Genomic DNA, 27,765 nt, shown 5'->3' with positions numbered 1-27,765 from the left:
CCGACCCGCAATTGAGAATTGCTGCACTGTGGTCGCGAGACGCAAGGTCCGCCGCCACACAGAACCGGCCCCAAACTGTGCCGCTACGAGGAAACCAGGCAGCATCTGAACGCATGCCGCTGGCTAAACCCAGCCACCTCTGCCAGGGCCCCCGTCCGCACGCTGTCTACATCAGTCGCCAGCACGGCAACCACCTGGTCACCATCCATAAGGCAACAGCAATTCCCTACACTTGGGTTGTGCTCATTTTAAGCTATTAAATTCAGGTTAGATTAAAGTATAAAACTCACCAAATAGTTTCCTGCATCTTTCAGCTGTTAAGAGTTTCAACCATACTTTCCGTATTTGTCCAAACCCTCTGATACACTATTGTGTAAACATTACTTTCTTACATTTGGCATCCATATTATTCTATGATACGTATGTTTTCTTTAGTGTTGTATAATCTTAGTTAGTTAAGAAATGTTTCATTTATAAAGAAACTGTTTATGTGTTTTTATGTGTGAGAGGTAAATCAGCTGCTGTTCACCGAGTAAACTCTGACTTTCAGAATATGAGACTGATATAAAGTAATAAAGCTATACATTTTCTCTCTCTTTAGAGAGTGGTGCCCCGACCTTATTAAATCGTTGTATTAACGTATTTTATTAAAGGTATATTTCGAGTTGATAGCTACGTAGAGTGCTGGTGATACTACGTTAATAATTAGAGATAATTATTAAAACTACACGAGCCAGTATACGCTACACAAGGATTCCTGATATATTTTGAAACAAAACGGTTGTTTTATCTCTCCATAACTTGTAAGGATACTGTTGTTGACAGATAAATAAAAACAAAATCGAAAAATCCCTCTTTGTTTCCATTAAAAACTATATTGAAATCAGTACTTTAGAAGAACAAGCATTTTTTAAATGTAAAGCAAGCAATTGTTTTATACCTGAAGCTGTTGATGACAGTTCGATTGAAGCTGGATCCATATTGTTCTGAGTAGACCATGTCGAGCTGTGAATTAATTTTATTAAAAGAAATTATAACCTTTCTAAATAAATATACAGCTACACCTTTTATACAATATGACCGGATATTGGAAGATGGAAAAAACTGTAGAAAGAATGTATTTGAACTCACTGCTGTGGTCACTTTGTCCTTTAATTCAAGGAACGCTGGTGAAGATTTGTTTGTAAGTTGTGGGGTAAAAGTTTGTTGCATCTTAAATCCCAACTTGATTTTCGGCTCAAGTTTGGTAGGTGTTGGGGTTGTAGTTGTAATTGCTGCTCTTGTAGTTGTGATGCTTGGTGGTGCAGATGTTCCAGTGGCCGAAGAAGTGCTTGCAATACCTTGAAATGAAAGAAATATAAATTGGATATTAATATAGCGTTACATCAAGACAGGCCACATGAACACATTTTGAAATTGCAGTCAGTCATAGATGTCCAACGGAAACATAAATATTCCCATATGTTTGGTGTATCTGTTATTCTAGATACATAAATATAATCATCATCATCATCATTGACAATTGATAAGATTATTTAAAGTTATTTTACTGAATTTAAAGCTATATTTTCTTTGTGGTTGAGCCTTAATTACCGACTAAAGCCATTATTGTGGTTGACGGTGAAGTAATGTTGAATGGTGATGAGGTCGGGTTGCCAGGATGTGTGGTTATGTTTACTTTTGGTGAAGACATCTTAATGTTGACTGGTGGTAGTGTCATATTGACTGGCATTAAAGTAATGTTGACTGGTGATAATGTGAGTTTGAGTGGTGGTGATGTCCTGTAGACTGTTGCTGAAGTCATTTTGACTGGTGATGAGGTGGGGTTGAATAGTGATGTCATATTGGCTGGTGCTAAAGTAAAGTTGGCTGTTGCTTAAGTAATTTTGACTGGTGATGAGGTGGGGTTGAATATTGATGTCATATTGGCTGGTGGTAAAGTATAGTTAACTGGTAAGGAGGTTGGATTGAGTGCTGATGTCATGTTGACTTGGTGGGAAGTCATGTTAAGAGGCGATGATGTTGGGTTGTCTGGTGATGATGTGGGATTGACTGGTGAGGTCATATTACCTAGTGTTGAAGTAATGTCGACTGGTGGTGAGGTGGGGTTGAATGTTGATGTCATGTTGACTGGTGGTGAAGTAATGTTGACCGGTGGTGATGTCATATCGGCTGCCGGTGAAGTTGTGTTGACTGGTGATGTAAAGTTGGCTGATGGTGAGGTTGGGTTGACTGGTGATGTTAAGTTGACTGGTGGTGAGGTTGGGTTGACTGGTGATGTAAAGTTGGCTGATGGTGAGGTTGGGTTGACTGGTGATGTTAAGTTGACTAGTGGTGATGTCATGTTTACTGATGGTGAATTTGGGTTGACTGGTGGTGACGTAATGTTGGCTGGTGGTGATGTCATGTTGGCTAATGGTGAAGTTGGGTTGACTGGTGATGTCATGTTTACTGATGGTGAAGTTGGGCTGACTGGTGATGTAAAGTTGGCTGGTGGTGAGGTTGGGTTGACTGGTGATGTCAAGTTTACTGATGGTGAATTTGGGTTGACTGGTGGTGACGTAATGTTGGCTGGTGGTGATGTCATGTTGGCTAATGGTGAAGTTGGGTTGACTGGTGATGTCATGTTAACTGATGGTGAAGTTGGGTTGACTGGTGGTGACGTAATGTTGACTGTTGGCGATGTCATGTTGGCTAATGGTGAAGTTGGGTTGACTGGTGGGGACGTAATGTTGGGTGGTGGTGATGTCATGTTGAGTGGTGGTGATGTGATGTTGACGGATGGTGAAGATGGGTTGACTGGTGAGGTCATATTACCTGGTGCTGAAGTAATGTCGACTGGTGGTGAGGTGGGGTTGAATGTTGATGTCATGTTGACTGGTGGTGAAGTAATGTTGACTGGTGGTGATGTCATGTTGGCTGATGGTGAAGTTGGGTTGACTGGTGATGTAAAGTTGACTGGTGGTGAGGTTGGGTTGACTGGTGATGTCATGTTTACTGATGGTGAAGTTGGGTTGACTGGTGGTGACGTAATGTTGGCTGGTGGTGATGTCATGTTGGCTGGTGGTGATGTCATGTTGGCTAATGGTGAAGTTGGGTTGACTGGTGATGTCATGTTTACTGATGGTGAAGTTGGGTTGACTGGTGGGGACGTAATGTTGACTAGTGGTGATGTCAAGTTTACTGTTGGGGAAGTTGGGTTGACTGGCGGTGACGTAATGTTGACTGTTGGTGATGTGATGTTGTCTGACGGTGAAGTTGGGTTGACTGGTGGTGATGTAATGTTGACTGGTGGTGACGTAATGTTGACTGTTGGTGATGTGATGTTGTCTGACGGTGAAGTTGGGTTGACTGGTGGTGATGTAATGTTGACTGGTGGTGACGTAATGTTGGCTGGTGGTGATGTCATGTTGGCTAATGGTGAAGTTGGGTTGACTGGTGATGTCATGTTTACTGATGGTGAAGTTGGGTTGAATGGTGGGGACGTAATGTTGACTGTTGGTGATGTCATGTTGACTGGTGGTGATGTCAAGTTTACTGATCGGGAAGTTGGGTTGACTGGTGGTGACGTAATGTTGGGTGGTGGTGATGTCATGTTGAGTGGTGGTGATGTCATGTTGACTGATGGTGAAGATGGGTTGACTGGTGATGTATGGTTGACTAGTGGTGATGTCATGTTTACTGATGGTGAAGTTGGTTTGACTGTTGGTGATGTCTTGTTGACTGGTTGTGAGGTGATGTTACTTAATGATGATGTCATGCTGATTGGTGATGATGTTGGGTTGACTGGCGATGAGGTGATGTTGACTGGAAGTGAGGTGGCGTTGACTTGTGGTGTTGAAGGGGCAACTGTTGTTGGGGGTTGAGTTGGTGCCAAAATAGCTGAAAATAACAAGTATACAATTTGTTATTCTGTAGTTTTTAAATATATATTATGTTCATCAGATATTCAGTTGATGAGCTTGCAAAAATAATTTACAATTTACACAACTCAACATTAAGTCTTACTTGTTGCAGAAATAGAAGATGTGTTGACACCCAGAGAAAAGTTGGAGCTGGAAGAGGCAGTCACCAAAGTTCCAGCGACAGAGGAAGCATTTGGTAATGTATTCACTTCATTGAATATCAGTTCAGCATCTACCACAACAGATCCTTGACTGTAACACAAATATTTTTGAAAAGTCATTTTTGATGCCTTATTGTCATTTGGATATAAAGCTCATGGTTGTTTGAATAAGGCTCTATAACAAGTATAGTGTGAAGCACACCTGAGAGGAGCTCTCAGAATGGCCAAAACATCACAAGGACATAGATAGACAATGATCTCCAGTTTCATCACAGACATTGTAAAGCGACAGAGGAGCTTTGCCATTAGGTAAACAAAAACTTCAGTGTTCAATGACTGCCGCCCTTTTGACACCTCATCCGGACGCCGGTGGGGGGAGATTTCAAACAAAGGATCAACAGTCTCGGAGGTGATCAATTGACAGTAAAGTAGTAGTAAAAGGAAGGATGAAAAGAATAAATTAACGACATCCCATGTTATACTTCTACTGTCATTGTATGCCAGGGGAATGCTATTTTCTGCATCATCTGACAAGTTGAAATAAAGGACAAATGCATCCGTGGTGTCACGGGTTCAATCAGATGGCTCGTTTACTCAAAGAGTCAATGTATCCGTGGTATCACAAGTTCAACCAGAGGACAGGCTCGTCCACAATGTCATACACAAGACCCTTGATATGACAAGCAGCAACAGTCATCATGTGATAAGTTCCATTTTCCCACCCTAACGTTGACATCTTTTATTACATAAACCCTTGTTTGGCAGGTATGCACCTATGCATTTTGATATATGAGAATTATATGATTTCATGTTGCGTCATGTTGCTTCATGATGGTGATTTAATTGTGTTATTTGGTTAAAATCAAGTTACTTTGTAACTAAGGTAATTTTCCTTCGATCTGTATCGTGTTTAGTCTTTATCAGAAGCTAAAACATTGCAGATGTCAGATATGGGAGAGTTAGACAATTAAAACATGTCTTGCAGATAAGCAAAGTACATTTTTAAGGAAACTCACTTTGATCAGTTTGATTACTTGGGAGGAGGATGACGTGCAACCACCCCCCTTTCTCAAACTACAAAAGCATATTCAAACGTTCAAATGCTCTCTTACTCTTATGCTCTTACTCTCTTACCCTCTTTTGCTCTTATGCTCTTGTTCCATGCTCTTATGCTCTCTTATCTCCTCCTCCTCTCATCAGCCCAGGTCCAGACCCTGTGATGACCCCCAAGGGAAACTCCTTTTGTCTTCCCTCCTTTATTCTTCTCAGTTTAAGTTACATTCGTTAGTCTTAGAATACTTTACTTCAACGGACTCCCACCTTTGCAACTAATGTTGACTACAGAAGATGTGCTTAAAGACTTTGAACGATCCAGCTGTTCTATGCCATATGCTTGGAGGCCGAAGACAACAATGCTGACGCATCGCCAGTTTCCAGAGGTGCCGACCCGCAATTGAGAATTGCTGCACTGTGGTCGCGAGACGCAAGGTCCGCCGCCACACAGAATCGGCCCCAAACTGTGCCGCTACGAGGAAACCAGGCAGCATCTGAACGCATGCCGCTGGCTAAACCCAGCCACCTCTGCCAGGGCCCCCGTCCGCACGCTGTCTACATCAGTCGCCAGCACGGCAACCACCTGGTCACCATCCATAAGGCAACAGCAATTCCCTACACTTGGGTTGTGCTCATTTTAAGCTATTAAATTCAGGTTAGATTAAAGTATAAAACTCATCAAATAGTTTCCTGCATCTTTCAGCTGTTAAGAGTTTCAACCATACTTTCCGTATTTGTCCAAACCCTCTGATACACTATTGTGTAAACATTACTTTCTTACATTTGGCATCCATATTATTCTATGATACGTATGTTTTCTTTAGTGTTGTATAATCTTAGTTAGTTAAGAAATGTTTCATTTATAAAGAAACTGTTTATGTGTTTTTATGTGTGAGAGGTAAATCAGCTGCTGTTCACCGAGTAAACTCCGACTTTCAGAATATGAGACTGATATAAAGTAATAAAGCTATACATTTTCTCTCTCTTTAGAGAGTGGTGCCCCGACCTTATTAAATCGTTGTATTAACGTATTTTATTAAAGGTATATTTCGAGTTGATAGCTACGTAGAGTGCTGGTGATACTACGTTAATAATTAGAGATAATTATTAAAACTACACGAGCCAGTATACGCTACACAAGGATTCCTGATATATTTTGAAACAAAACGGTTGTTTTATCTCTCCATAACTTGTAAGGATACTGTTGTTGACAGATAAATAAAAACAAAATCGAAAAATCCCTCTTTGTTTTCATTTAAAACTATATTGAAATCAGTACTTTAGAAGAACAAGCATTTTTTAAATGTAAAGCAAGCAATTGTTTTATACCTGAAGCTGTTGATGACAGTTCGATTGAAGCTGGATCCATATTGTTCTGAGTAGACCATGTCGAGCTGTGAATTAATTTTATTAAAAGAAATTATAACCTTTCTAAATAAATATACAGCTACACCTTTTATACAATATGACCGGATATTGGAAGATGGAAAAAACTGTAGAAAGAATGTATTTGAACTCACTGCTGTGGTCACTTTGTCCTTTAATTCAAGGAACGCTGGTGAAGATTTGTTTGTAAGTTGTGGGGTAAAAGTTTGTTGCATCTTAAATCCCAACTTGATTTTCGGCTCAAGTTTGGTAGGTGTTGGGGTTGTAGTTGTAATTGCTGCTCTTGTAGCTGTGATGCTTGGTGGTGCAGATGTTCCAGTGGCCGAAGAAGTGCTTGCAATACCTTGAAATGAAAGAAATATAAATTGATATTAATATAGCGTTACATCAAGACAGGCCACATGAACACATTTTGAAATTGCAGTCAGTCATAGAGGTCCAACGGAAACATAAATATTCCCATATGTTTGGTGTATCTGTTATTCTAGATACATAAATGTAATCATCATCATCATCATCATCATCATCATCATCATCATCATCATCATCGTAATTGACAAGTGGTAAGATTATTTAAAGTTATTTTACTGAATTTAAAGCTATATTTTCTTTGTGGATGAGCATTAATTACCGACTAAAGCCATTATTGTGGTTGACGGTGAAGTAATGTTGAATGGTGATAATGTGAAATTGAGTGGTGGTGATGTCCTGTAGACTGAAGTAATTTTGACTGGTGATGAGGTGGGGTTGAATAGTGATGTCATATTGGCTGGTGCTAAAGTAAAGTTGGCTGTTGCTGAAGTAATGCTGACTGGTTGTGAGGTGTGGTTGAATGTTGCTGTCATGTTGACTGGTGGTGAAGTAAGATTGACTGGTAATGAGTTGGGATTAAATGGTGGTGAAGTCATGTTTACTGGTGCTGAAGTAATTTTGACTGGTGATGAGGTTGGGTTGAATATTGATGTCATATTGGCTGGTGTTAAAGTATAGTTAACTGGTAAAGAGGTTGGGTTGAGTGCTGATGTCATGTTGACTTGGTGGGAAGTCATGTTAAGAGGTGATGATGTTGGGTTGTCTGGTGATGAGGTGGGGTTGACTGGTGAGGTCATGTTGGCTGGTGGTAGGGTAAAGTTGGCTGGTGGGGAAGTAATGTTGACTGGCATTAAAATAATGTTGACTGGTGTTGAAGATGGATAGAGTGGTGGCGATGTCATGTTGACTAGTGATAATGTGGGATTGACTGGTGGTGAAGTAAAGTTAACTGGTATGGAGGTTGGGTTGAGTATTGATGTCATGTTGACTGGTGTGGAAGTCATGTTGAGAGGTGATGATGTTGGGTTGACTGGTGAGGTCATATTACCTTGTGCTGAAGAAATGTCGACTGGTGGTGAGGTGGGGTTTAATGTTGATGTCATGTTGACTGGTGGTGATGTCATGACTGTTGCTGAGGTGAAGTTGACTGTTGGTAAAGTTGTGTTGACCGAGAATGACGTGGGATTGACTGGAGGTGATGTCATGTTGAGTGTTGCTGAGGTGACGTTGAATGGTGGTGATGTTGTGTTGACTGACTGTGTTTTGTTGAGGAGCGATGATATCATGTTTACTGTTGATGAAGTAACTTTGACTGGTGATGAGGTGGGGTTGACAGGTGAAGTAATGTTGACTGTTGGTAAAGTATAGTTAACTTGTGGTGATGTCAAGTTGTCTGGAGGTGAAGTAAAGTTGACTGGTACTGAAGTTATGTGGAGTTGTGATGATGTCATGTTTACTGGTGCTGAAGTAATTTTGACTGGTGATGAGGTGGGGTTGATTTGTGATGTCATGTTGACTGGTGGTGAAGTCATGTTGACTGGTTGGGATGAAATCATGTTGACTGGTAGTGATGTCATGTTAACGGGTGATGAGGTGGGGTTGATTTGTGATGTCATGTTGACTGGTGATGAGTTGGGATTGACTGGTGATGAGGTGGGATTGAGTGGTGATGAGGTGACGTTGACTGGTGGTGAAGTAAAGATGACTGGTGTTGAAGTAAAGTTAACTGGTAGGGATGAAGTCATGTTGAGTGGTAGTGATGTCATGTTCACTGGTGATGAGGTGGGGTTGACTTGTGATGTCATGTTGACTGGTGATGATGTCATCTTGGTTGTCGGTGATGTTGGGTTGGCTGTTGGTGAAGTAAATTTCACTGGTGGTGAAGTAAAGTTAACTGGTAATGAGGTTGGGTTGAGTGTTGATGTCATATTGACTGGTGGTGAAGTAATGTTGAGAGGTGATGATGTTGTGTTGACTGGTGATGAGGTGGGGTTGAGTGGTGGTAAAGTGAAGTTGACTGGTGTTGAAGTCATGTTGAGAGGTGATGAGGTAGGGTTGAGTGGTGAGGTCATATTACCAGGTGCTGAAGTAATGTTAACTGGTGGGGATGAAGTCATGTTGACTGGTGATGAGGTGAAGTTGACTGGTGGTAAAGTAAAGATGACTGGTGTTGAAGTTATGTTGAGAGGTGATGATGTTGTGTTGACTGGTGATGAGGTGGGGTTGACTGGTGAGGTCATATTACGTGGTGGCAATGTCATGTTGACTGGTGATAATGTGGGATTGACTGATGGTGAAGTAATGTTGACTGGTGGTAACGTCATGTTGACTGGTGGTGAGGTGGGGTTGAGTAGTGATGATGTCATGTTTACTGGTGATGAAGTAAAGTTAACTGGTAAGGAGGTTGGGTTGAGTGTTGATGTCATGTTGACTTGGTGAGAAGTTGTGTTAAGAGGTGATGATGTTGGATTGACTGGTGATGAGGTGGGGTTGACTGGTGAGGTCATATTACCTGGTGCTGAAGTAATGTCGACTGGTGGTGAGGTGGGGTTGAATGTTGATGTCATGTTGACTGGTGGTGATGTCATGTTGATTGTTGGTGAAGTCATGTTGGTTGTTGGTGATGTCATGTTGACTGGTGGTGAAGTAATGTTGACTGGTGGTAAAGTAAAGTTCACTGGTGGTGAAGTAAAGTTAACTGGTGATGAGGTTGGGTTGAGTGTTGATGTCATGTTGACTGGTGGTGAAGTAATGTTGAGAAGTGGTGATGAGGTGGGGATGACTGATGATGAGTTGAAGTTGACTGGTGGTAAAGTAAAGTTGACTGGTGGTGAAGTCTTGTTGAGAGGTGATGATGTTGGATTGACTGGTGATGAACTGGGGTTGACTGGTGAGGTCATATGACCTGGTGCTGAAGTAATGTTAACTGGTGGGGATGAAGTCATGTTGAGTGGTAGTGATGTCATGTTCACTGGTGATGAGGTGGGGTTGACTTGTGATGAGGTGAAGTTTACTGGTGGTAAAGTAAAGATGACTTGTGTTGAAGTTATGTTGAGAGGTGATGATGTTGTGTTGACTGGGGATGAAGTGGGAGTGACTGGTGAGGTCATATTATCTGGTGCTGAAGTAATGTCGACTGGTGGTGAGGTGGGGTTGAATGTTGATGTCATGTTGACTGGTGGTGAAGTAATGTTGACTGGTGGTGAGGTGGGGTTGAATGTTGATGTCATGTTGACTGGTGGTGAAGTAATGTTGACTGGTGGTGATGTCATGTTGATTGTTGGTGAAGTCATGTTGGTTGTTGGTGATGTCATGTTGACTGGTGGTGAAGTAATGTTGACTGGTGGTAAAGTAAAGTTCACTGGTGGTGAAGTAAAGTTAACTGGTGATGAGGTTGGGTTGAGTGTTGATGTCATGTTGACTGGTGGTGAAGTAATGTTGAGAAGTGGTGATGAGGTGGGGATGACTGATGATGAGTTGAAGTTGACTGGTGGTAAAGTTTGGTGGGAGGTTGTGTTAAGAGTGATGATGTTGGATTGACTGGTGATGAGGTGGGGTTGACTGGTGAGGTCATATTACCTGGTGGTGAAGTAATGTTGACTGGTGGTGATGTCATGTTGATTGTTGTGAAGTCATGTTGGTTGTTGGTGATGTCATGTTGACTGGTGGTGAAGTAATGTTGACTGAGTTGATTCACTGTAAGTTTGATTAGTTTGATGAATAATTAAAAGTGGCAAGTTATTTGAAGGTTTATGGGACTTGCTACTGGATGAAATGGGGTATGATGGATTTGAGGTCATTGACCTGGTGTGGATGTAAGTGTACACTGTGTAGATGAGTCAGTGCAATGAATGATGTATGTCAAGCATTAAAGTAGCTTGACTTGTAGATAAGTGAAGTCTGATGTAGTAAAGTCATAAATGACTGTTGTTGCAAGTTATGTGAGAGTGTCTTATTGTGCTTGAAGGGAAGTCAATGTGGAAATATACGTGATTCAAAGTCAATATAAATGTAGATAGAAATAAATGATTAAATGTCCCGATAATTCATGTTACTTCTTTAGAACACACCACTGCACGAGAGAGTCGGCTGCACTATACAGAGGAAAGTCTACAACTATAAAGCTACAAAACACAATTACACATATGTTGAGACATGATTTATATACTGCATTGAAGGGTTAGCAAAGTAAAGTTCACTGGTGGTGAAGTAAAGTTAACTGGTGATGAGGTTGGGTTGAGTGTTGATGTCATGTTGACTGGTGGTGAAGTAATGTTGAGAAGTGGTGATGAGGTGGGGATGACTGATGATGAGTTGAAGTTGACTGGTGGTAAAGTAAAGTTGACTGGTGGTGAAGTCTTGTTGAGAGGTGATGATGTTGGATTGACTGGTGATGAACTGGGGTTGACTGGTGAGGTCATATGACCTGGTGCTGAAGTAATGTTAACTGGTGGGGATGAAGTCATGTTGAGTGGTAGTGATGTCATGTTCACTGGTGATGAGGTGGGGTTGACTTGTGATGTCATGTTGACTGGTGATGAGGTGAGATTGACTGGTGATGAGGTGAAGTTTACTGGTGGTAAAGTAAAGATGACTGGTGTTGAAGTTATGTTGAGAGGTGATGATGTTGTGTTGACTGGGGATGAAGTGGGAGTGACTGGTGCGGTCATATTACCTGGTGCTGAAGTCATGTTGCCTGGTGGTGCAGTTGGGTTTTCCAGTGAGGTCCTTTTTACTGGTATTGAAGTCATGTTGATTAGTTTTGAGGTTGGGTTGACTATTGAAGTCATGTCAACTGGTTTTGAGGTTGGGTTGACTGTTGAGGTCATGTTGACTGGTGGTGAAGTTCGGTTGACTGGTGGTGAAGTAATATTTATTGATGGTGAAGTCATGTTTACTGGCGAAGTTGCATTCACTGTAAGGTTAATAGATTAGGTTGCATGAAATAAAATAAAATGGCACAGTTATTTGTGTTCATGGGACTAGTTGCCTTACCTGGAGAAAATGTGGTGATCGATGGATTTGAGGTACCATTGCCTGGTGTGGATGTTAAGTTGACCCATAGTGTAGTTGAGTCAACTGCAAAAGAAAATATTAATGACAAGCATTAAAGTAACACTTGACAATTGTTAGTTAAATTGTTGCAAAAGTCCAGCAAGTCACGCAGAAGAAGTATCATAATGTTACCTGTTGTTGCACTACTGGTTGAGGCTGAGGTTGTCTTCACTTGTCCTGAAGAGAAAAAGTCACAATGATGCAAATTAATACAGTCCGATTCAAAGTCATATTAAATGTAGATAAAATAAATGAGTTTTACTTAATTTCCCCCTACTTTCCTCTCCTGTTTATCTATCTCTTAGACAAACACACACACACACGCACGCACGCACGCACGCACACACACACACACACACACACACACACACACACACACACACACACACACACACACACACACACACACACACACACACACACACACACACATATGCGCGCACACACAAGCATTCTAATAAATACCTGCACATAATAGAAGGAGTATAAGAAGACTCATCTTCTCTTTTTCTGGTCCCTGTGGGAAAAAAAACTTACCCATTAAAAATAAATTTTAATATGCACACTGTGTCATTCGAATTTACACTGTTAATTGTCAAAACAGCTCTACAGTTAATCCCACCGTCACATGCTAAAAGAGGGGTTTATTTAACTGAATGACCAGTTGGAGGTTATAGTTTAAGGTATTTGTAATATGTTGTTGCTCACATTTATATCAATTACGATGCAACATTTTAGAAACACCACTTCATTTAACTAAATGCAATTCAACAGAAATGCCCAAGTGTATCTTTTCATTCATTAAGAGCTTATTCATGATTTGTAAGAACATGTTTGTAAAATATTTATAAACATAACAAAGATAGATAAAAAATAAACCAATTATTAACCATTTACACATGTTTTGCTATCTGTCTTGTTCATTAGTGCTTTGCAAATAATGTATTAAACATTTACTAGGTAATATTATCATCAGGTGCAACTTTATAATAGCAATTACTTTATAAAAACTGTTCTTAACTATCTATATTGTAATTATTTTAGATGTTTAACAACAATTATTTTCTTAAGATGTACAAATGCTTTGGGAATAATAATTCACACATAATTAATAACTTAGTACAAAAATGTTATGTGTGCAACAATAAACTATTAAATAGCTTTTGACTATTGTGCTCTACCCTTGTCCTCTGTGTGACAATGCATTGATTATAAACTCGTCCTCCCAATTCAGCAGATTCTTAAATTACATTGAACATTCTGAGTGTTAAACAAACAGAATCAGTTGCGCCAACATTGTTGAGTGAAACGTTTTAGTAAATCTCTTATATTTTATATTGTCAAATGGTGTAGCACCTGCCAGGCTATTCAAGATTCCATATTGGTCTATGTAGGCGTATGCTCTGCCTACAGTACTACTGAAAATTAAACAAATATATCAAACATATAATGGCCTAGACAACACTTGATATAAGTATTAAGATAAATGATCTTATCCAAATTGGATTTTGATCGGGACTCTGATTCTGCCACCAAAAGGCTTTAACATTGTATTAAAATCTTATATTGAACATTAATATTGAACAGAAAAAACAATTGTATCAACCTTTCAGCCTGAGATTTATTAGTGATAAGCCTGATTTGTATATTTGAAGTTATTTGAATATTAGAATACATACTTTATATATGTTGTCCAATTAGGTACCCTTGATTATTTTTCCATTATAAGTGATTTATATTTATTATAGAAGCAACAATAGTTAAATTAGTTGAAATTCCTACTAGACAAATTGTTTATGGCGCGGCCCCACCCTGACAAGCAAAGCATTCCAATCCATATGTTAAGTATGTTCAATAAACATGTAACGGTTCCAGCTTTTAGAATAACATGCATTACCTGTATTAATCCTTTGTTTGTCAGGATTTCTTTTGTTATTAAAAAAGAATGAAAACTTAAATGTGTCTGTGCAAATACCTGAATAATAAGTTCCATAAAAATGTGCAACTGAAAAGCATTACACATATTAAAGGGAAAGCATTGTGATTTATTGTTTGAAATTATTTGATAGATTTCTGAGCCCAAATGGAAGTTATTCATTCAAAAGCACAGTTTAATTCTCATTAAATAAAACAACCACTAATTCAAGTGTTTTACGCAGGCATTTATTTTTAACTCATCATTATACCAAACTGCATACTATGTGATTTAGTGAAAGCCTTTTTTATCATTTAAGTGTTAACAGATATGTGTCATGGTTGATTTCTTAAATGTTTAAATGTATAAAACAATGTGAATAAAAAAATGTGCCTTCTTACCTCGTTAGAGTTCCACGTCCAGATGTGCAGCAATATTGTTATATTTTCAGCAGTTAAACAAATGGTACAAACTGACACAAAGAAGGCACAACACACCTTGAAGATGTGACGATGTAAGTGAACACTTGTCGGTGAGTCATGGCTTTCTGAGAGAGACCACAAATTCTTTTTTTTTAAACCCTTAAGATAACTTGCAGGACTTGTTCTGCTTTGTTATTAAAAAGAATGAAGTGAGTCCCAAGGCACAATGTAAAAGTTAGGACGGTAGGAGGGTTGGTGGATGTAGAAATACCTGGTGTGAATACCAATGCTTTGGGTGTGAAGGAAGAATTTCAAACATCCGTAAGGTGTCACAATAAAGTTTCAACCTCTGGTGTCAAAACACAACTCAATAACTCTTGTAATTACAACAACATCATTGTTTAATTGTTTCATTGATTGTGCATCAACACTGCAAAGATTGAACTACATTATGCTTGAGGCCTTATGCGAGCCAGTTATGCATGATGTAATCAACAGATCAGGAGATTTGGGTGAGGAATCACAACACAAATTGAGAAAAATGCTTTGACAAGGACATTTCAGATGTCCAACCAGCAGAACAATGGCGTGAGTCATGCAGATGCCTCCCTTCCCAGAGGCTGGAATGCAGGAGAATGCATCCGTCTAAAAACAGTGCTTAATGGAAAATAAGCCTTCTCACCTTGGCAAAGTGCAATACCATCTTCTTTTGTTTTGTATTAATTAATAATTAATTAATTAATTATTAATGTATTCATTTATTAGTGGAAGTTTAACAGACAGGCTCTCTACTACCCTTTCACCCATTTTCATCAGAGCTGGAAACCTGCTTACAGCTGTATATAAATAGTAATATAAACCAAGCAAAAAATAAAAATAAAATACAATTAATCATTTTATTTAACCAAATATATATATGATATATAAAAAGAAAGGTGGGGGGAATAAGTTAGGGAGATGGAAGCAAAGCATTACTGAGTGGCCCCAGTTGATACCTGATATTTAGTTTTAAAGAAATGACATCCTGAAACCTGTGCAAGATGGATAATGACTAAAGTTATAAGGGTCACCAAACATTGAACTAAAATGATAGTTTTCAAGTTTAATTGCTTATTTAGGATATAGTCTCAAAACAGTCCTGCTAAAATTGGTATAACTTTGAGCATGAAAAGAACATGTCAGTTAAGTGACTATATATATAGAACATTTTTTGATAGCCCCTTTTATATTTGTCCTCTCTGGATTTTATGCCCAGATCATGCTCCACACCACCCATGTATTGTTCTTGAAAAATGTTGCAAGTAATAAGAGCTGACAGTACATATTAGTGAACCTGTCAGGTTTCAGGTCCAGAAGATTTTTCCTGGGCTTTTCAGGGGGCCACAAAGGGGGTGATTTGGAAATAGAGTAAATCACACAATGTCAGACCTGAAATTCCACTGAATTTTTATTCAAAACATTGAATAACTGCAGAAGACAATACCACGTTTTGGTCCTCTCTTTGTCACAGACTTAAAACAGGAAGTACTTACTGTAATGTGAGGATTAATCTTGCTTACCTTAAAATAGTGAAACTACATGTTCTATCTTTCATCGGGCCACTGCCGAAAATATCCTTTTTCTAATTTTAATGGCATTTAATAACAAGTACTGCTGTATAAGAAAGGCATAATTTGGTAAACCTTTAATGCATACATTCTATAGCCTCTATAGTTTAGTATAGTTAAAAATGTCAGTGTTTTTTCAAAGACACCGTAAGCACGGGGATTTCTGATAATGACACCAGGAAGCTGGACGGTCTGTTCCTGCTGTGAGCATATGATGCATGTTTTACTGGTAGTGAGCAGGTTCAACTGCATTGTCAAACTTCTTACAGTAAATGACATTGTTTGTTGTTTTTTCTTTTGAAATAAAAAATCCAGCAAAGGATCACAACAAAACACATCCAAAGTGTAATAGATGTGTTACCTGTTTGAATCCAATATTTACTAATACTTATTGTTGGAAAATATAAGAACATAAATGACATAAGCCAACTTAATTCCATGTATTACTGTAAAGAAATGCATTGTGGTAAATGTCATATACACATCTATGGCTAAGATCATCAGGTTGATTGGAACACAGATAAGGTTGGTTTCTTCCTTGTAAATCATGTTGTATGTTTCATTTAACATATTTTAGGAGTGTTCAAAAATAACAGATATCACTATTTTCTTATATCATAAAGTTGATATCCAGCCCAAACACAAAGTAAAATAAGTACAAAAACAAGGGGTATTCAAAGAGAAATCAAAATCAAAATGTTTTTAACACATTTAAGAAAAAAAGAAACATCCAATTTGGTCATTTTTATGTTGAAGACAGTTCTTGTGCAAAGTTATATTATAGGAAAGAATCTGATGAAAGACCCTACTTGTCCCACTTTTCATTCCACTTCTTTCTGAATGGCTGTGAAACACCACATAAACGTGCGACAGTAGTTAGGTAGCTTCAAAAAGTACAGTTATTTAAACCACTGTCACACTGAATCAGGTTTTCCAACATTTTGGAGACAAGTCTAACAAATGAACATTCCAGGTACATGAATCACCCTTAGGAGTACTCAAGAATTCTGTTTTTTCTTTTGTAAACTAAGTAAATATGCACATCAAAATGCATCCAATTAAATTAGTCTACTTACACTTTCAATAAGCTATTGTGATATTGGTGCTTATGGGTGGATAAACAAAGAAGTAGTTTGTTTGTGTGTCTACTATCATTTTTGTCACACACCAATAATAAAAGCCTCTGTATACTCCAAAATGTGTCAATAAAGTTGACAACATATAAACATCCTCAAATAGAGGGGACCCAACTTTGAAGTTATTTAATGCTTACTTTAATATAACAATTACAATGTGCTTTTTGTAATGTATTGTTATTGTATTGTTCTAGACCATTTTCATAGGTCATTTATGTTTGAAGCTAAGTGCTTTTGAAATAAGGAGTTAGTCTCTTCCAGCAATATTCATTTGAATAGATTAAATTGTAGGAAGAAAACTAATTTTACACTTGTCTCTAGCTGAAACAGCATTATATCACATCATGTGAGCAGCCACACCCTGGAAAACAATGTGTGTCTTTGCAATGTTTTCCCAGTACTAGTTCATTATGACATTTTGTCATTTAAAGAATGCCGTGTAACCCAGACATGACAATTATAGATGATTCTAAGCTAGTAGTTTATACAACAAATGCCATTTCATTGCAGTATGCTAGAGAGCAGAGCAAAATGAATATGTATTTCATTCTTATAGCCTCTTGTATGACTTTAAAAGTAATTCCTAGGAATATTTTTTTAAATCCCTCTAGTATACAGCTGTGTGAATATTTGCTGATTAATACTTATTCCTGAAGGACAACTTTGTAGAAATATTGTTATATGCACTTTAAACCTCTCTAGCATACAAATGGCAAGACCTTCTTTGATAATGTCTAAATCCACCCAGTCAGTCTCTAATCCATTGTGTACAAAAGGGTAAAGACACGGAAATAGCACTGCAGTTTCACATTTTGTCTGTCTTATGTCCCTTGACTTTAGCCTTGTGGCTGTGTGAGTTTACAACCCTTTAGGGTGTGCTTGATTGAGATAGCTCGCTTACATGCACAAGGATTCATTATACTATTATCAAAGTTGTATAAATTAAACATTTGTCATTTCAATTTCTTTTTTTTAAGATAAGTCAATTCAGAGGGATTTTAACAAATAATAAACAATAATAAAAAGCATTAACAAGAAATACTTTGGCAGCCCCCAGCAGCAACTCAAAGACACCCAGTTGAAAACCCATGTTCTAACAGCAATGCCTACTTCTTTGTTTTAGTTATGAAATAAGTCTTTCACAGGACTGATACATATTTCCACATTTGAAAACACTGTAATAGTTTTTCTTTAATACATACCCTGCCAGGTTAATAAATATACCTGGTTACTTTGAACTTCTGTGAACGATCTTTGTTCACAGAAGTTCAAAGTTTTTCAAAGGTTTATCATTTCTGATCACATGCTTGTTGTGATTTTATCCTTGCTGTCTCTAATCTCAGCCTTGCACAGTTTATTTCCCATAAATTGTCTCCAGTGGTATTAACCTGTTTGCTAGAAATCTAGGTTTCTTCATGGTCTCTGACATGAATTTCAACAGTCACATTAAAACAATTACTAAATCAGCCTACTATCACTTTAAGAATATATCTAGGATTCAAGGACTAATGTCACAGCTGGATTTGCTTTTATCTTCAGTAGACTCGACTACTGTAATGGTGTCTTTATAGGTCTGCGAAACCTGCAAAACCAACCCCCACGCCTTGTGCTCAGGTGAGATGAAGGGTCGCACCACTGCCCATACCTGCATACATTAGCGGGTGAGGTATTCTGCCCTAACAGGCACAACAGGAAATGACAGGGGACTGAAAGAGGTTATATGTGGGCTTGAGAATCAAGCAGTCGAGACATAAAAAAACACAACTGAGTATATTTGTTGACAAAATGCTTCACACAAAAGCTGGACCAGACTAAAGTAGTGCAGCCAAACAGGAGTGCTATGAGACTGTAAATAGTTGTAATTTGGGGTAAATGTTCACTTAGTAAAGGATGTGTTCAGCAAGTCAGTCATTGGGAATGAATTATAGTTTTAAATGCTTTACTTCTGTACCTAAAGTCATTGAAATTAATACTAATAAGACTGTACAGAAAAAAGTAAAGGAAGATGCATGGCATTGCTCTAAAGAAACCTTAACTCTGACATTCATTGTGCATGCTAACATCATGCAGGAAGAGCATGAACAGACAATAACAGCCAATCAGCTTGCACAGAGCGGAAGCTCATGTTGTGCAAACACAAATGACAGCATTTTTGAAGAGAAAAAGGCTCTGTGAATATAGCATTTGGTTCAATGTGTTTATCATGTTGGATAACAAAAGTTGTATTACACCACTTAAACCCAAAAGGTCTTGCTTCGTTTGTAGTAAATCCTTAACTTTGACAATAACTGTAAACTATCTCATCTTTCTCGTATCTTCTGTACGATTAATGTCTAAGACTAGATATATTTAGTGCCCTCTTCCTCCTCTGAGCAGACTGACATTGAAAGGCCAGGTCCTAAAGGATGAATAACTTATTCACACAAAACGGTTAAATGTTCACTGTCCTGACAATTAGCTTTCCATTCTACTGACGGCTGACGCTGATGGTTTGAGTGAATGCATACTTTAGTTTTTCTGTCACGTGTTCGAGAATTTTTGATGTGATTTATGTATTTTTGGTATTCTCATTACCTACTGTATGTTTGCAAGATCAACTTCGCCTTGGGGACAAATATTAAATATATTCAAAACCTAATACAAAAATAAACACAATCACAAATTGAGAAAAGAATGTTTATAAAGGCAACTCTTTTAATCTTGTGTTTTTGTATGAAAAAAATATTAACACAAAAAGATAAAAAAAACATTGATTACAATTCCAACTCCTCTGCTGTCCCATTCCAACCATAACACACTTCACCTAGCCTGCATTACAAATATGACCATGTTTACAGTTTGACTGCGGCAGCAAGGCGTCATAAAACCCTGGAAATAACTTTCCAGTCAGAGACCAGTTCCCTCGTCTAACAATATTTTTAACAGGCTTTTGGATAGATGCATCAAATATGACTTTTGCCTATTGAGTTTCACTAAAATGTCTTAAAGGTAGTCTCGATTTGTGAAGATTATCCTGCCAAAATCCAATTAAAGAATCCCCTGGCTTTATGTCAAGGGAGCTAGTGTGATGGTCATTTTCAGTGTTGGCAAATAAAAAATGGTCAGGACTCTATGCAAATAGGGATTCCCACCATATTTTTGGTTGGCATGAACTCTTAGCTCTAGCGAGGAGGAAAGCCCCTATGTGGCCCTCCTCTGCCCCTGAACCCTCCCCTGTCCCCTCGGAAATTTGGTCGGTTTCTATCACGGCCCCTGTCTCCGCCTCTTCCTGAATTTGGCCCACCACGTCCCCCTCTAGGTGCTCCGCCACCACGGTCCGACTTCAGCTTAGCAGGGGGAGATTTAGGTCGCAGCCTCTCTATTTCCTCAGTGCAGCCAGATAGGTTGTCATTGACAAAATGTGAGGCATAGGTCTCGGGGTTAAAGTTACTGTTTGTCAAAGTAGGACCTACAGTCAGCCAGCCTAAAATGAAAAGAACACAAAAAAAACATTAAGAAACTTAAAGCAAATATACAAACAGCTATAACCTTAAAAAAAAGTGGTTAAAGCTCACCTGGCCTGATGGTTGAGTCTCGTCCAAAAAGGTGCAACCTTCGGAGCCCCAGACAAAAATGCTCAATTATATGGAAGATCTCCACAGGCTTCTCAACATTTCCCATCTCAGGCTCCTCAGTGATGATCAAGTCAATGTCCACGTTAGCATGGATGAAGTCACCGTCAGTACTCCTGCGCACTGTTCCTTTGATTCCCATTAGGCAATGTTCCTGAAAGGTGTATATTATTTTCAGAATCAAAAATCCATTATTCGTCCCACAGTGCATATGAAAAGGTAAAACATATTAAATATAAATCATAATATACAATTTAAACAGTTTAACTTTGAATTCATCATGGATGTCTTACGCTGGAGAAATCCCTAAGCAATTAGCTGATTTTATATTAACATTAACATACACATATATTTCACATTTCTGCTGTACCTTGGTCCTCTGGAATACTGCTTTTGGGTCCAGCGCCTTGGTCTTGCCTGGGTTGTTCTTATTGGTCTTGATCCAACAGATGTCCTCACACCGCCTAAAGCCCCATTTCCTCAAACACTGAAATGGGTGAAATAAAGGAAGGTGTTACGATGAACTATGTGCAACAAGTTCTGTATGTTATTTATGTAGGCTATTGACATAATCAATACATTATTTACACCATGCATCCCCCGGCACATCTTGCTGCAAATAATAAAACATGTTTCTAACCAAAAACTGATTTCTGAATGCTGAAAAGTGCATTAACTAGGCTCCATTTCAACAGCTGTTCAACATGCCTCGGAAAACTGAAGTGAACTTTGTGAAATTGATCCTTTGCAGGGCTGAGGGATTAAGTTATACATTTTTTTTTATTTATCCCCCGTCTACGTACATTTTCCCTGTTGTTTTTTTTCTGAATTGTAAGTTGTGCTTTGAAAGGCGCCTCTAAATAAAAATGTGAACAAAGATGGTCACTCAGGAGTGTATATCACCCAGAATGCAGAACTAACATCTGTGGCTAGATGGCAGTAATGTAATGTATACATTGCAGAAACATTTAATTCAATCAAATAAATTCACTATCTGACATGCCGTTAGTTGTTGTAATATATCTTTAAGGTTTGAATAGGTACAATTACATGTGTAGGCTATAGGTTCACTCTCCTAGGTAATTATTAACAGAGTGTCATTGATAAGTCGATATTATATTGAGAAAAAGCCAGATAAAATATACCTGCAGTTAATATTTGCTTATTCTTCTGATGAGCTTGTGTTATTCATTGATTTCCTTCATTATCTGAGAATGCAAGGACAAATAGTTGTTTTGCAAGACTTCATAAACTTGTATAAGTATAGTTACTGTAAGATACATCACACTGATGCAGCTTGTTACACTGGTTATTGCAATTATTCGCAGAAGACAGCCTTAGCTCATTGAAATGATTCTACAGGTGTCTCATGATTTGTAAAAAGCTGAGCCCACACCTCAACATCTCTTTTCACCTAACCTTTCCCAAGCTGGATCCATGTCATGTAGGTTACATAATAACAAAGGCTGAGGGTGAATGATGGGAAGTGGAATTACTAATGGAATGCAGCCTTTCTCTGTGGTACTTAGTCTGGCCTGTTGTGGTTAAATGACCCTTTGCTTTTGTCATACTCAAGGAATGGACCGACGATGGGGAAAACTCGTATTTATAGAAATGAAACAATATTGTTGAAAAAACGTGTGCTGTTAAAAAATTCCTACTGTGGTAGAAACTACAAAATCTATTTTCAGACAGTAAGCCGTGCTGTGACGCTGTGTTATTAGCAAGCACAATAGGGAAATACGTCCCACCAACAATGACCATACAGCAAAGTAAATACGTGAACACACGTACATGGATTACCAGCTATTGTCCTTCCACTGCACACATAGTTGCCTAAGTCAGTTGTCAGGCGCACACTAAACCTGGAAGTTCCTGAATGATTGGAAAAATGCAATGTACATATCCTGCACGCCATACATTGTAAAACTTTGTGAAAAGGGCATGTAAGACACGAGTGATCATGTTACCATTCTGCCCATGTCCAGGCCTTCACCAGAGCCACACCAGAGAAAGACAAAGGAACGAAGATCTGATATCTCCTCAATTTCCAGTTTCATGATCTACAAAAGCAGAGAAAAGTGAAAGAGAAGTGAGGAAAAACAATGCCATAATCATCCATCCAGTGGATATATCAATCACTTTAACATTTTCTATCCTTGAGGAAGTCCTGTCATGAGAGAGCAGGACGGATCATTTAGCACTGAAATCTGCTCATCGACAGGGTCACTGTGGATCCATGTTGCCCCCTACTGGGAGAGGGCATTCTCTTATTATCTGAAATCCCACTTCAGACAGATCCAGTTTATATACTACCCCATTTATCGCTGTGTCATATCTGGACCTGCCCCTTAAATAGAGACCCAGAACCAGTGATTAGACAGACAGGCTATAAAGTCACTCCCTATATAGTGCTTTATTTTTACTCTTGTCTAAGCTGGGATATATGCTCTTGAATCACAAATACAGTTACGGAAATTATAATAGAGTTAATACAGGTGAGTGCATTTGTTCGCAGCTTTAAGTTGTCCTATTCAAGAGGAGCATTCATACACTCTTACACACTGATGCTGATTGTATTCTCCTTTTCTGTTGTTTTATTTTTGAATATCCATTCACAAACTAGCCCAAACTGCTTTAAAGTTTAACATGCATACGTACATCATCCCAGTTCCAGAAACGTTCAGTGTGGCTGATGCCTGATTCTCTGTAGTATTCCTCTAGGGGGGGCTCTACCAGTATCACATCAAACTTGCACTTCAAATCCTGCAGGTCAAAGTGCTCTGGATCAGCCTGGAGGTACCTAAACACACAGACGGACGAAGACGCTCGCCGTTATAAGAGCAAACTATTTTCCAAACAGTTGAGGCCTGCTTCAACTTGGTTTACTTAATTCAAAATATGTTCTCTGGGTGTCATCATGTTGACATTTAGGTAAACATTTAAAATCACATCATCATTAAACATACATAGGAGGAGTGTTAGTGGTGGAGATGAGTTCGTCCTTCAGTCTGATCAGCTCTCGAAGCTTTGGGTATTCTTCAAACCGGTCAGCCAAGCCTGAAGCAAAGAGGAAAATGAGGTAAGAACCCCTCACAAACATATGCACATAAAGTGAACACAAAAAAGCACACACTTACCAACGTCTCTAATGAAGTTTTGGGGCCGGTGTCCTGTGTCCACAAAGTGCTGACAGTAGTCATTGTGTGGGTTCAAACTCTGAGTACCCTGGAAATAAATGGATGAAATAAGATGAGCGGGTTATAAGTATTCAAGCTTTCAAACACACAGATTGTATAGACTTAATCAAATCTGTAAGTTGTAATTCAATGTCTGCAATATTATCTGAGAAACTCCAAAAGAATGATATGAGGGAACAAAACATTCTAAATAAGTGTCACACGATGTGTCATAACAACTTGGGACACCATGCTGGCTTTATAGAGCTTATTTTTATCTTTCAAAGTGTGACTGATCATCAATGAAGCAAAGGAAGTTCACGTGCTGTATAACAACATGTTATGTCAGTGTGTAATTTGTGACCTCCTAAAACTGGTTGTGCATGAATAGTTCCTTCTTTGTAAAATAAAACTTCTGACTCATTTCCATCATTCAACTTGTAAAACTAAACTGTGAATACAAGTTGTAGCTAAGTGCGACTGGCAGCTGCTACTCTGCTTCTCACATACCATTAACTTAGAATGCTTAGACGGATGGCATAGATAAAGCTTGTCCTTCCAGCTTTGGATCATACATTTCGAAGAAGACCTTTTAATCTCCGTAATCAGTTGTCTAAGAAATGAAAAGGCGTAGTCTTATGGTTATCTGACTCTTGCTATTGTTAAAGTCTTTCAAGCTGTTCATCAGAACATTTTGTACAGTAGATGTAGGTTAATGTATATTTGTGACAGACGCATGACCAATACTGAGCCATATGAAATTCAGTGAGTTGAAATAACAGATCTTTTTTTTTTTTATAATCGCTGTGGTTGATACTAGAAATCCAAATAAATGCTATGGTGAAAACGTTGTTGACATGTACGCCTACACCGCACATCTCATCATATTCCTTTTTGATGTGACTATATTTTATTTTAATGTGAAATGTCAATATTATGGCTTTGAAAGTAAGAATGACATAAACCCATTGAAAAGGTTGTATATTTATGGTGCTATTTACAGCATTGGAAACTGAAAGATTAATAATTATTGCCGAGTGGTTGAAAGTTACTTGTTTTTACTTTGGGCAAAGAAAACTTTAATTGCAGTTAAACATGATGAAATAACAGAAAACTATCTTCACTTATAAACATGCAGATTACTAGACCTACACTATAAGTGAAACCTTCTTCAAATAAACAAATTATAAAAAACTGTCACATCTCGGCAAATTATTCAGAAGCTTATAGCATTATCAGCTCTCTAACATAATAGCAGCTAAATCTATACCAACTGTAACATTTAAGGTGTTACGGTAAAGTAGTAGGTCCCAATGTGTACTGCATGCAACAGTACATGGTATGTAAGGGCAGGTGCAATGCATCATGAGAGTAAAAAGTAAAAGTGTGCGATTTGATTTGGAACGCAGCCAGTGTGTCTGTAAAAAGAAAGGGAGCAAGTTTTCAAACCTTAAGGAAAGTACTTGAGTCCTTGTACACTTCTTCATATGGGTTGCTTTCATCAGGCTGCTGCACCTCCACCTCATCCTAACACACAAAAACACAGTGAGGTTCATAATTTAGTCCATACACAGAAATGTCATAAGCATGTGAGGCATGTGTGGTTGGATAAATAAAAATATATTTTAACAATAAGGATCATAAAGCAATTTATAACACGTAAGTGAAATCAATATCTTGAGAAGTTACTAAAACTCATCATATTAAATAAATAATGAGAGATTTTTTTTAGGGAAAAACAAAATGCATATGTAAAGTCTTATGGTAACATTTTCAAGATGTCACCTTCAAATCAGTCAAATCTTGTCAAAATCTTAATCTGCCCACATGTCATCTTCACCCAAAATTCCTCCGTGGGTGAAACTAATGTGTTGGATATTACATTTTAAAACTTGTGGAGTCAACAGAAAAATGTGTGCAGCTTCTTGAGAGAATCAACAATTTTGGGTGGTGGCAAATAACTTTTTTTGTCTTATCCTCATGTTTTATTTATTAAACTTGCTTTTATGGTAAAGCTACATTTGTGTTTTTATACTGTAAATTACCAAAACATTTGTTTAGAAAAGTGCAATGTTAATCAGGTTTATAATCAATGATAGGGTGGAGGCTTCTTTAACCCATGTAGATTCCTAATGCTCACCTTTGGTTCTTCTACATCTTCCTCTGTGTCCTCTCCCTCGGTCTGTGCCTTCCTTTTTGAAGGTACGGCTAAACTGTCAAATGAAGCCCTGCAAAACACAAAAATCTTGAAATACATTCCAAGATACGTTGCCTAATTTATGCACAAAATCCACATTTTAGCACTGATGATAACAAAGCAAAATGTGTAAGCAAGAGGGACAAACATATGAAAACACTTGAAAGAAAATGAGGAGGTCTATTGAATTTAGAAGAGTGAGAGAATAAAATATGATTAATGTGTGCATAAATACACGACCAAATCAAACAGAAACCTTAAAAAGGATTGGATAGGCAGCTGCTCTGTGTCATGTGGTGTGTTACTCATGACATGAAGTCCATGCATTTGTAACTTAAATTAACTAACTTCTATGCATACAACTGCACCCTTCCTTTTATCTTTCTGTTGTTACCGACCGGTTTGGGCAGGATTTTAAAACCTTTTTTGATCATATCTTACCTGCATGTCTCTCTTGTCTCCTCGATTTCTTTTAGTTCATCTTTGCTGTTTAGGACAGCTCCAATACTGTCTGCACTTTCAGCTCCCAACTGGAGTTAGACAAAAATTAGAAAGTTAGTGCAAAGTCAGACTTTTATTTTGATTGTACTGTGTCCTTAATAAAATGCATTGTTTAACTCAAAGTTTTCTCTCTCACATTGACTCTCTCAACTCTACTGCTGTTATGTAGCTGCAGCTACAACAACGTCTTTAAAGTAAAGTTATTTATCTTACATAATTGTCATTATAGTCTGACTTTTTATATATGCAACAATAGCTCAACGTGTTGATACAACTCAGTAAGATTCAATGTTGCAGGGATGTTATTTATTCCGGGAGTCCACTCGATGACGAACAATGTAAATGCGGAGATAACTCAGCTATGTTATCTCCCCTCATGCATGTATTAGTGCGACAAGGGTACGTCCTTGATCACCACGTTTTCGAAAATGCGTTATTCACAGGTTGTGATCTAGCAGCTGCATCGATGGTCCACAGATGATATAATATCTGAAATTGGATTACTTGTGGACTATTAGCTAACATTACATGCTAACAACGAAAAGAGGCTCCACTTGCCTGTTGAGCTAAAAGCTCGCGTCTACGTTTTTGTCGCTCGCGAATCTCTTGCAGTCGACTGTTCATTTCCTTCACTTTGTATACTTTCTAATTAACTATCAAGCACATTTGATAGTTGATACATATATTTAAAGGGTGATTAGCAAGCTATAATGGTAGCCAACAATCAGCAAATGTGTAGTAGCCGCTAAAAAACAACAATGGGTGCACTCGTTATCTTCCCCGGGACGCCACGGTTTGTCACTGCCTTGGTTTAGAGGTGGAGTGAGCAGCTAAATTAAAGACACCCGGAATGGCTTTTGCCTTATCATGTATACTGAGGCGCTCTTTTGGATACGATGCTGGCAGTCCAATTTGATTGTGTCAATGTGGTTACTCGACGAACGTTGTTTATCCAGTGCTCAATCCGTCATACCACTTTCAGCGTACGCCGGTCAACATTAGGAGTGAACACTGATGTGATCGGGTGGGTGCCGCGTGATGATGTCAGCAGTAAGACGCTTCTGTTTGACGTTTACTGATCTCTCCTCCAATCACAGGATACTATACCGTAGACGCTGGAGGCGCTATTTGGTCAATTCCAATCTGTCATCACTACACAAGGAGAGTATGCTAAATCATGCAATCCAGTACCGCTCTGCCTCTGCGCCAAACTGCAGCATCTCTCAGTTATTGTGCTTCACTAATGTGGCCACATCCTTAAAAAATAGTGAATTGTAAACGCTTTTTACCTGCCAGGCTCAAGTACATATGCATACTAGACCTTA

General features: G+C 38.4%; 2 protein-coding genes across 2 annotated transcripts in view; both read right to left on the bottom strand.

The window, feature by feature from the left end:
- The window catches only part of LOC134864780 (mucin-2-like), a 28,395-nt gene extending 14,026 nt beyond the window's left edge, over positions 1–14,369 (bottom strand). Inside the window, exons 1-11 of the mRNA XM_063884018.1 lie at positions 14,189–14,369; positions 12,338–12,389; positions 12,005–12,049; positions 11,813–11,896; positions 11,493–11,672; positions 6,640–6,848; positions 6,449–6,513; positions 4,009–4,157; positions 3,745–3,882; positions 1,132–1,340; positions 941–1,005 (exon numbers count right to left, since the gene is read on the bottom strand). Of these exons, the coding sequence (XP_063740088.1) occupies positions 941–1,005; positions 1,132–1,340; positions 3,745–3,882; positions 4,009–4,157; positions 6,449–6,513; positions 6,640–6,848; positions 11,493–11,672; positions 11,813–11,896; positions 12,005–12,049; positions 12,338–12,371 (1,178 nt within the window). The 5' untranslated portion in view covers positions 12,372–12,389; positions 14,189–14,369. The remainder of the gene's footprint in view (positions 1–940; positions 1,006–1,131; positions 1,341–3,744; positions 3,883–4,008; positions 4,158–6,448; positions 6,514–6,639; positions 6,849–11,492; positions 11,673–11,812; positions 11,897–12,004; positions 12,050–12,337; positions 12,390–14,188) is intronic.
- A 5,257-nt stretch (positions 14,370–19,626) lies between these two features.
- Positions 19,627–27,490, bottom strand: mettl14 (methyltransferase 14, N6-adenosine-methyltransferase non-catalytic subunit). The gene is made up of 11 exons (XM_063884312.1): positions 26,999–27,490; positions 26,381–26,469; positions 25,883–25,970; positions 25,192–25,269; positions 23,704–23,791; positions 23,533–23,623; positions 23,225–23,366; positions 22,534–22,626; positions 20,934–21,050; positions 20,507–20,717; positions 19,627–20,415 (listed from the first exon to the last, which is right to left on the bottom strand). Exons 1-11 carry the CDS (start codon positions 27,062–27,064, stop codon positions 20,114–20,116), a joined length of 1,365 nt encoding a protein of 454 aa, XP_063740382.1. The 5' UTR covers positions 27,065–27,490; the 3' UTR covers positions 19,627–20,113.
- Positions 27,491–27,765: the final 275 nt, after the last annotated feature.

Source organism: Eleginops maclovinus, chromosome 5, assembly GCF_036324505.1.
Source record: "Eleginops maclovinus isolate JMC-PN-2008 ecotype Puerto Natales chromosome 5, JC_Emac_rtc_rv5, whole genome shotgun sequence".
Classification (NCBI taxonomy): domain Eukaryota; kingdom Metazoa; phylum Chordata; class Actinopteri; order Perciformes; family Eleginopidae; genus Eleginops; species Eleginops maclovinus.
Note: the sequence above shows the minus strand (reverse complement) of the source record. Positions and strands in the feature narration are given on the sequence as shown.